The sequence below is a fragment of the Orycteropus afer genome, unplaced genomic scaffold (genome assembly GCF_000298275.1).
Source record: "Orycteropus afer afer isolate SDZICR_OR568_19922 unplaced genomic scaffold, OryAfe1.0 scaffold00011, whole genome shotgun sequence".
NCBI classification, from domain to species: Eukaryota; Metazoa; Chordata; class Mammalia; order Tubulidentata; family Orycteropodidae; genus Orycteropus; species Orycteropus afer.
Window position 1 is genome coordinate 22979572 of NW_006921598.1, and position 9914 is coordinate 22989485.

A 9914-nucleotide genomic window follows, 5' to 3' on the forward strand; every position below is an offset into this window, starting at 1 on the left:
TTGCATAGTTCCACCCAGTCATCTGTTGGTAGTCAAGAAGACCATGGCTAGAAGAGCAGTAATTCACTGCACCACAAGGAGGCTACAAGTCCACACTCTCAGTTCTGGCTCTAGGGGAAGCCTTTCTTTCTCTGTTGGCTCTGGAGGAAGTCCTGGTCTCTTCACCTTCTGCTTCCTTGTTCCTAGGATATCTCCATGTGTATTGGCGTCTATCTTACTCCATCTCTGCTTCTTTCTCTTGCTTGTTTAATCTCTTTTATGTCTCAAAAGAGATTGACTCAAAATATACCTTACACTAACCCTGTCTCTTTAACATGACAAAGGCAACCCATTCCCAAATGGGCTTATAACCATGGGCATAGACATTAGGATTTACAACCCATATTTTGGGGGGACATAATTCAGTCCATAGCACAACTTGATTTGGGGGGATTTCAGCAAGGTCCAGTGACTCTACTTGAATCTAACTGTCCCTGTGAACTTTATCATAACGAGATTAGATTTCCATGCAGCTTTTGTAATCATAACAATGAAGTAGAAGAATCTGTGTCTTTCAGAACAGCTTCCACCAGGATTTTCTCCAACCCAGAGAATGATCAAAAACCAGTTACTGAATCCTTCCATGGTGCCCTGCACTTATGTACGACAGTGACAAAACCCCCATGTTAATGATCTCCAACTTTCCTGGTGACCCTTCATTCTAAAAGCTTTCCTTCTTTCCCTGAGATCTACTCTTTGGACCACTTTTCCTGTGTATTCACATTTAATCAGCAAATTAAGAGAAATTTTTTTTTTTTTTTTTTTTGGTAATCCTGTCCAACAGCCTGAGTCACAAATGTGTACTTTATATCTTAGTGTTTTAAGTAGTGAAAATAGCAGTCATATCCAGTAGCTAGCCCAATCATTTATAGATTTGTAAAGCTGTGAAAACTGATGGGACTTTCTAGGAAAGTGTACACAGTTGCATGCGTAATCAGTACTGCTAACTGGGAGTGAACGCTGTTTGCAGTGAATAACAGAATCTCTTATGGTGGTTATCAGGAGGGAAAATTTAGGGAAAAAAAGTCTTTTTTTTTTTTTTTTTCAAATAATGTAGAAAGAGGGAACTCTGGTGGCATAGCGCCTAAGGCATTTGACTGCTAACCAGAGGTCTGGCAGTTCAAACTCACCAGCCACTCCTCAGAAGGAAGATTGGGCAATCTACTTCTCTAGAGATACTGCCTTGGAAACCCACGGAAGGGTCGCTATGAGTCAAAATCGACTTGATGGCAGTGAGTTTGATGTTGAAAGAAGAGCTGATAAGTGTTAGGCAGGAAGTCATAAGGTGATTTTAGAGTGAAAAATACACTATTTAGAGACTGGTTGGTTTAGACAGCTTAGAAAGACAACTTAGTTTTTGTATTTATTTTGTAGGCTTCATGTTTTAAAACTCTTACACTGGACCTGAATTATATGACATTAGTAGTATAAGTCCTTTGGCTCAGAACAGCTTGGAGGCCCTGCAAAGCAGTGCTTTGATTAGAATGTCTCTCTGGAGATCTTCACTGAAGGGCTTTTTCACATAGCTTTGCCTCAGTATTTTCGTGGGAGAGGAGAAGAGTAAGAGTGTTGGACTTGGTGACTTTTTTGCATGCCTTTGCCTCACTTCAGTGAGATTTTACTAAGAACAAGTAGTTGGCAGATGCAGAAGCAATTATCAGTCATGATGAACATTTCTAGCCTCTTTTCTGGTCCCAAGCTGGATAGTAACTGAGTACTGACCTGAGGACCCTCCCAAGGTTACAGTTGCTGAACATTTCTGGTGGTTACCATTCCATCCACCTCAACATTTATTTAGTGCCCCTGCAAGGCACTGGGGCTAGAGAGAAGTAAGAGGAGATGGCCCTGTACAGTAGGGAACACAGACATGAAAGAGATGAGGTAAACCATGAGGTAAGGCCCACAGGGTGCATGTAGTTGACACCAGACAGGGAGGAATAATTCTTCACATGAGGTCCATTCGCCCTCTTTACCAGGAAGCTGCCACTTCTCAGATGGTGTCTTTCCAAGCAGTCTTCTGTCCCTGTACTTTACTTAGTGAGGTGGTGTGAATGTTCTTGAGACCACACAGAAGCTGCTGCACCAGTCTCTGTTTGGTAACCGTTGAGTGTTCCTCTCAGAAAGAATATTTAAGCAGCCCAGGGTACCCACTTGCCAACCTCTTTAATTGATAATATTACCTTTCTTCGAAGGTACCTAATTAATGCAATGTCGCTTTTACATCGGAGGGCCTGAGTGGTGTGAACGATTAAGCGCTTCACTGCTAGCCAGAAGGTTGGAGTTGAACTCAAGTCCACCAAAAGATTCTTCAGAAGAGAGGACTTGTGATCTACTTCAAAAAACAATCATTGAAAACTCAAAGTAGCACAGTTCTACTCTGACACACATACAGCTTTTAAATTAAACTTTTTGGAAAAGGCATCACAGGAGTTGGGTTCTGACTCTCAGTGGCTCATGGGTGCTTCCTCATGAAAGCAGATATCCGCATGGTAATCATAGTAGGTGGTATGTTTCGTTTCCTATGGAGAATCTGCCTCTGACACATGCGCTCCTCTCATACTAATCCACAGGCTGTGGGCCAAGCTGCGTGCTGAGCTCAGCATCCGCATATACTGTACTGTGAATTGATCACAGCCAACCACTTAACCTGCAGTCTCCTGTTCTCAGCACATTCTACTAGCTGGCCTTAAGTCTGCCTCTGATCTTTCCTCAAGACCCCAGGGTTAAAATTATTCATGGAAGCTCTAGCCCTTTTTTCCCCTCCCTCTGTAATTTGAAGAAAGATGAGTGTAGCTTCCTCTGGTATTTTCAGCAGGAAAGTTCTTAGATGTGGAGATGGCAAGGAATGCTTTTTCCAGTTTGGCCTGACCTAGACTGACATAAGCCCAGCTTCAAGAATTCCATGATGACCCCCAATCATAGAGTGGGATCCTTCTGACTGTATTTACTGACCCCCTGAAGAAAAATGATTTGAATCATTTAAGCTGTGGTAATGAGGCAGAGTCTCTGCATAAGGCAGCAAGATTAGGGAAGAGCTTGAATTCATGTATTCAGCAAATGTTTCTTGACAGTCTCCTAATGTGCTTGGTAATGCTTTATTCTAGTGGAGAAAGAGCAGTGGAATAAACAGACAAAAGTGTGGAGTACTTATTTCTGGAACACTTAAAGAAAGGCAATCATACTTTTAGTATGTGCAATCCTTTGAGGAGCCAGCATTTCCTGTATACTAAGTAGAATGCCAATTCTGTATGCTTATTTATAAATGCCTGAAACGTTTTTGTTACTTTAAATTTTGTTGCAGTCTCATTTGCTGTTAATTTGCACTGTCCTTGAAGAAGAAAAGATTTCCTGAAAAATGCCAATCTCAACACAGTACCTTATAAATTTTCTAAAATTCCTAATTAAAAGACTAGTGAAGTTTTACTCTGTTTAAGTCTTGAGCATATACCTTTAATAGGTTAAAAAATATATTTGTTACTCATGAAGTTTTTTTTTCTTTTTCTATAACTACCTACAATTTTTAGCCATTCACTTTTTAACATAGTAAAAAGATGGAGTTGTTGTTGTTTGCCATTGAGTCGGACCCAACTCATGGTGACCCCTCCTTGGGTTTCCAAGGCAGTATCACTATGGAAGTAGATTGCCCCATCTTCCTTCTGAGCAGTGGCTGGTGTGTTTGAACTGCCAGCCTTCTGGTTAGTAGTCAAGTGCCTTAGGCACTATGCTACCAGAGCTCCTAAAAAGATGGAGAGCTCCCACTATTTTGGTTTCTCCACAATTATATAAGTCTCTTCATGTATAACTTACAACAGTTAGTTCCATTTTTAAGAAATAAGAGTCAGACTGAAGATTACTTCTTAAGTTGTTGTTGTTGTTGTTATGTGCCATCCAGTCGGCCCCGACTCATAGCGACCCCTCCTTGGGTTTCCGAGGCAGTATCACTACGGAAGTAGGATTGCCCAACCTTCCTTCCGAGGAGTGGCTGGTGGGTTTGAACCGCCAGCCCTCTGGTTAGCAGTCAAGTGCTTTAGCCACTATGCTACCAGAGCTCCTACTTCTTAAGTAGCACCTCCATATTCCTACTGTCAGCTGTATCACAAACACATAGTATGGTTTGGATTGTAGCCTAAATTTATCTTCCTTTCCTTTTCTTACTTGCCACACTCTTAATGGAGAGAGGCCATTTCTTTGAACAGTGTGCTATATACCTCTTTAGATATGTCTTTCTGAGTATTTCGTTGGCCAGAGGATCCTGAGGTAGGTTTCACCGTATTCACCTCAAGAGGATGGTAGTCATATATAATATTCTTTAAACAATGTAACATATCAAGGATGATTTTTTAAAAATACCAACTTGATTGTATATGATCACCAAAAAAACAATTATTTTTCCTTTCTGTTTGAAAAACAATTAATTTTCCTTTCTGTTTGTAGCCCACAAGGCGGTCTGCCAGATTGTCAGCGGTAAGTACTTTAGAAACTTCTAATGTTAGCTCTTGTGAGTACCTGTTCCCTCTGTCCAGAGCAAAGCAGCAAGAGGAAGATTAAGGTGTTGTTTCCCTTGAGTGTTTTGTTTGTTTTGTTAACAGTTACCTGTGTCATACTAATTTCTAGCATATCTGACCAATGGTGCCAAACGGTCACTTGGTCAGGTATTTTCCGTGAAAAACATTGACCAGCCCCATAACCAAGAATATAAAGCCCAGGAAGCTGTTTATTGCTGAATCTCTGAAGCCAAAGAAGTACATTAAGTAAACTCCTAGCCTTCAGATTCTACTTATAATGTACTTAAGGGAACAAGAATTCTGTTTTTTCTGTCCCACACTCATGCATTAGAACGTTTGTCAGTCCAGTATCAGAATGTTCTGAAAGTTGGCTGAATACATACTGCTTTAGTGTCATTTCAGAACTAGAGAATCTTTGGGGGAAAAAAAAAAAAAAAAGATTCTACTTTGCCACTTGGAGCCTCCTTCTGTGCCAGACCCAGGGAAGAGGCAAGGGGAGGCAAGGTATGGCCGAGCTCAGAGAGGAGCATGCTGCAGCTCTTGTTCACCCCTCGGGAGCACAAGGCTGGCTCTTCATTCATACCAGTCTTCGTTCTGCCAGCAAACCATCTGCCTGATCTTCTGGTAGGGGAATGAAGTGGGCTGCACATAAAGACTTTAGTTAAAATACCTACAACTCACGTGGCCCACTGAGATGTAGGGGAAAAGGCATTGACATCTTGACTGACAGCAAATATCCCCACACAAGAGCTGTAAGCCAGTTTGTCCTGCAAGGTAACATGGATTTCACCCTCAGTCCATATAGTGCTTGGCTCAGAGTAGCGCTTCAAAGCAGAAATGGATATTAGGAGAATATCACAAGTTCAGAAGTACAGCTGATTTTGGGTTGAGTGGGCCAGATGTTGAACATGAGTCCTTGACCCTAAGGAAGCGGTATCAGAATCATCAGGAAGGTAGAAGGAGCTGGATGCTGTCTTGTGTGTGTACAGTTGACTCAGACTCTGTCCATACCTTTCAGAGATGGTGTACTCTGTCCAATAGTACTCCCCTGGGGATGGTTCAGAAGTTATGTTTTAACTCCTTTTGGGTTTAAGTATCTGCCAACCTTTGTATTAGTAGCGACACACAAACAAGGACTTGGGTTTAACTATGAGTTACATTAAAAGCCATTGTACTTTATAAGTTTCCAGTAAGTGAAAGGAATACCATCTGTAAGTCACATAAAAAACAAAGTTTAAAACGAGGCTCTTCCCAAGCACCAGCAATATAAGCACCTTCCACTGGGAGAGACCCTTCCCCCTGGTGCTGAAGCAGAGCCCCACTGTGGCCAGCAGGACTGCAGATTGCAGATCCTCCAGCCCCCTGGTCCCATCAAAACACTGGCGTGCTCAGTCAGGGAGGAGGGCCGGACTTACAGAAAATAATGTAAAGTGATGTGGATTGAGAAAACAAGTACATGTCACTAATACAACATATCAAAGCCTGGAATAACAAAATTTAAAACTCCTGAAAATTTAGAGGCTGTGAGAGCTACCCTATTTGGAAATGGACTGCAGATTTTAGGTGGTAAGAAAATTAATAAAAACATTCCTTGCTTTTCAAACACATTTTTTTTATATTTGAACATATTCTTAACAGCCAATCTTCAGGAATTGAACTGTCTACAATTTCATTTTGTGCCCTTGATGGAAAAGGCCAGATTCAGTGTGAACCTGAACCATCTCCACATTGGAGAGGATCATGTATTTTTCTCCACAGGAGGAAACCCTGACCAGTGTTTTCTATTTTAAAATCATTCTTCCTAGTGCCAGGAGAGATGTATACTTGTTTTTTTCTGGGTCTATGAGAGAAATATTTGCCTTAAAATACCTACAGAAAACCAGTGGCTTAAACCAATTATCTTTCCCCAGTCTCCTTGTGTGTTGCCTGGTCTCAGGCCCCTGGTAAAATTGGCTGGGACTGAAGCCATATGTGGAGGGGTGATCATAGCCACAGGGCAGGCAGATACCGCTTGTGGAACAAGAAGGACAGCCTTCACGAGGAGGCAGGAGAGAAACAGTTGCCTGCTGGGCTCTTTAGAGTCCCTGGGTAGTACCAACAATTAACACATTTGGCTGCTAACCCAAAGGTTGGAGGTTCAAGTCCACCCAGACATGCCTTGGAAGAAAGGCCTGGTTCCCTACTTCCAAAAAATCAGCCATGGAAAATCCTATGGAACACAGTTCTGTTCTGACACACACAGAATCACCCCGAGTCAAAATCAACTTGATGGCAAATAGCTTTAGTGGGCTGTTTGGGTAATAAAATCTGTGAACATCCATAGACATTTTCTCATTATAACAATATTCTTAATAAAAAGCTCTAGAAACAAGTGGACCTGTTGTCTGGGTTGGTGAGAGATTCTTCTCACCTTGAGTTGGCATTGGAGAGGATGAAAGTAGGAATAAGCTTGGCTGTGGAACTTGAAATCTACATCAGAGTTGGAAAGATTTAGAAATCATATGAAATACTTCACAGACAGCAGTCTGCATTACAGGATGGGGTTTACCTGTGATTTCTAGATTGTTGGGAAGGCCACTGTGACCGAATTCACTGAGTTACTTGGCCGAGAGACTGAGTCATTCCTCTTGCTGGTATGCTATGATAAAAAGCAAGTACAGAGACATTGAAGACAGAAGCTTAAGCCTGTTCTCGGAGAGCTATCCTGGATTGGGAAATAATGAGTTGGCTTTTAAATCTCACCGCCAGTTCACTTGAGAAAATAGTTATGAAATGCAGAGAGGTTTTTGGGCTGTTACCTTACACTGAAAATAGGATCTTCTTTTTCTTATTTTTTTTAATGAACAAAGCCATAGTCAAAATTGATTGTCTTTTGCAGTCTCTTTGTGTTTGTTTCAGCTACGGGTTGTCTTTTCCAGTATTTATATAATTTGAATTATCTTTACAGAAACCTACTCCACCAAAACCTGAACCTAAACCAAGAAAAACATCTGCTAAGGTAAGAGGTGCTTTATTCTCCCTCTTTGGCTTTTTAAACAATAAAGAAATTATGATTCCACATGCAAAAAGTCCTTCAATCAAAGGTCACGTTTAATGATTCAGACTAAGTGTGCTGACCAGAAGACCGTTACCACCATTACAGGCATTCTCAAAAAGCATAAAGCACAGTTTTACGCTTTAACAGGAATGTGTTTTCCATTTGGTCACTAAAGCACAAGAAATCAGTTTTAGGCTCTTGGGCATGTTGCTCCGAGAAGCTCCATGTCCAAAGGGGGTTTGGCAGCTGCCTTGTGAATATATGGTTGTATGGTATCCAGAGAGGTGAAGTTGGCCCCTGATGATTCTGCTGCCTGCCCCTCAAGGAACTAGGGAGGACACTTTCCAATTCATATATAACTGGTCTTAGTAGGCCAGTGTGATAACTAATAATAATAGTAATAATTATTAGCAGCAAACACTTACAATATTCTTATTGTATGCCAGACCCCATTTCAGTTGGTTTAATCATGTAATCTTCACATTGGCCCTATTGAAGTAGGTACAAATATTCCATTCTGCAGATAAGGAAACTGAAACACAGAATTATTAAGAAACTTGTCTAAAAAAGCTTATCAGTACTCTGCCCTTCATAGGAAGTACTGTCCCCTGTTCTTGTAAGTGAATTGAAACTATGTTTATGGTTGGTTGGTTGGTTTTCTAGAGTGGTGGGAAAAGGGGATTTCTGAAGCAGAACTCACTTCTGTGCCTTAGTCTTAAAATTAGGAACTTTTCTTTATATGAGCCATCATTTCTGAGCACTTTCTCTCAGCTTTCTAGTAGTCACAAACCGTATGTCTCCATGTGATGTGTTTCTTTGGAAAATGGCAGCAAATCCTCTCCCTTGCTGAGTTCTCCTCAGCTTTTGCCCCCTCCTTTCACCAAGTGCTGCCACTCTCTCCGTGACAGACTTCTCCCTTTGGTGGGAGAGGAGGTCCACTGAGAATAACCAGTATATGAGTAGAATCATCATGTTTTCTATAGAAGGGAAGGAGCTCTGGTAGCACAGTGCCTAAGGCACTTGACTGCTAACCAGAAAGGTAGTGGTTCAAACCTACCAGCGACTCCTCGGAAGGAAGGTTGGGCAACCTACTTCCATAGTGATACCACCTCAGAAACCCAAGGAGGGGTCACTGTGAGTCAGGTCTGACTCAATGGCACATAACAACAACAAGAACATAGAAGGGAAAGTCCAATGGACTTTGAAAGCAGCCTGTTACATTTTCATAGAAACTAGGTGTAACTCAGTTGAAGCCCAAGGAAGTTGAGTTTCTCTTTCCCCCTCAAGGCCACTGTGTTAGCTGCAGTTACATTTCACCTTGTGTTCAGATAGAAGCTGATTGGTTTTAGGTAATACCCCCACCTTGTCTAACATACTCTCTTTCCCTATACTTTCCTAGAAAGAACCTGGAGCAAAGATTAACAAAGGTGCTAAGGGGAAGAAGGAAGAAAAGCAGGAAGCTGGAAAGGAAGGTACTGCACCATCTGAAAATGGTGAAACTAAAGCTGAAGAGGTACTTTCCATAAATGCCTCCCACTGATTGAATCAGTGTCAACGAAATGGCTCAATCCTTCAGCTGGTGATAGCACATTCATAATGTTTCTTTTTATTGCCTGTAATATTATTGCAGATCCACATCTCTCGCTCAACTGTTAATGTCTCAACTTCCAGAGGTACCCTACCCAGCACACTGTCAGTAAAGGGGCAGATTGAAACAGTGAGAGTTAAGGGTACAGTAGAAAACTGTGCATGTTTGCAGTGACTAGAATCAGGTAGTAGTGTGGTGTTTTTCAGTTTTATTTTGTTTTTATGAACATTGGAAGTTTTCAGGTAAGGCTTCTCTGATTGTTTGAAAAGCAGAAAGCAATACATAGAGAGGAATGTTTTTGTAATATATTCCTGGCTTGTCTGTTTTAAACCCAGAGTGAAAATAGGCTTTATAGTAGAACTACTAAAAAACAAATGTGCAAACAAGTGTGTTGGTGGGTGGGCTTTTCTTTCTGGCTTATAGTAAGTAGTTTTAGTAGTAACTTGTCTTTTTCTCTTTTCCTTTATTTTTCACAGGCACAGAAAACTGAATCTGTAGATAACGAGGGAGAATGAATTGTCATGAAAAATTGGGGTTGGTTTTATGTACCTCCTGGGACAACTTTTAAAAGCTATTTTTACCAGTATTTTGTAAATGCTAATTTTTTAGGATTCTACTAGTCGGCATAAAAAAATAAATAAGAATGGACATTTTACCTTCTCATAGGAATGCTTTTTGGAAATTTCCATCATCCTCAAGTAAAATAAATACTAATTTAATATTGGGAAGCTGTGTGTAAAATTGA

General features: G+C 41.0%; 1 protein-coding gene across 1 annotated transcript; it reads left to right on the plus strand.

Moving 5' to 3' along the window:
* The first annotated feature begins 1878 nt into the window (after positions 1–1878).
* On the plus strand, positions 1879–9684 carry HMGN3 (high mobility group nucleosomal binding domain 3). The gene is made up of 6 exons (XM_042782284.1): positions 1879–1932; positions 4474–4503; positions 7492–7542; positions 8981–9094; positions 9212–9298; positions 9646–9684. Exons 1-6 carry the CDS (start codon positions 1879–1881, stop codon positions 9682–9684), a joined length of 375 nt encoding a protein of 124 aa, XP_042638218.1.
* The last annotated feature ends 230 nt before the right edge of the window (positions 9685–9914 follow it).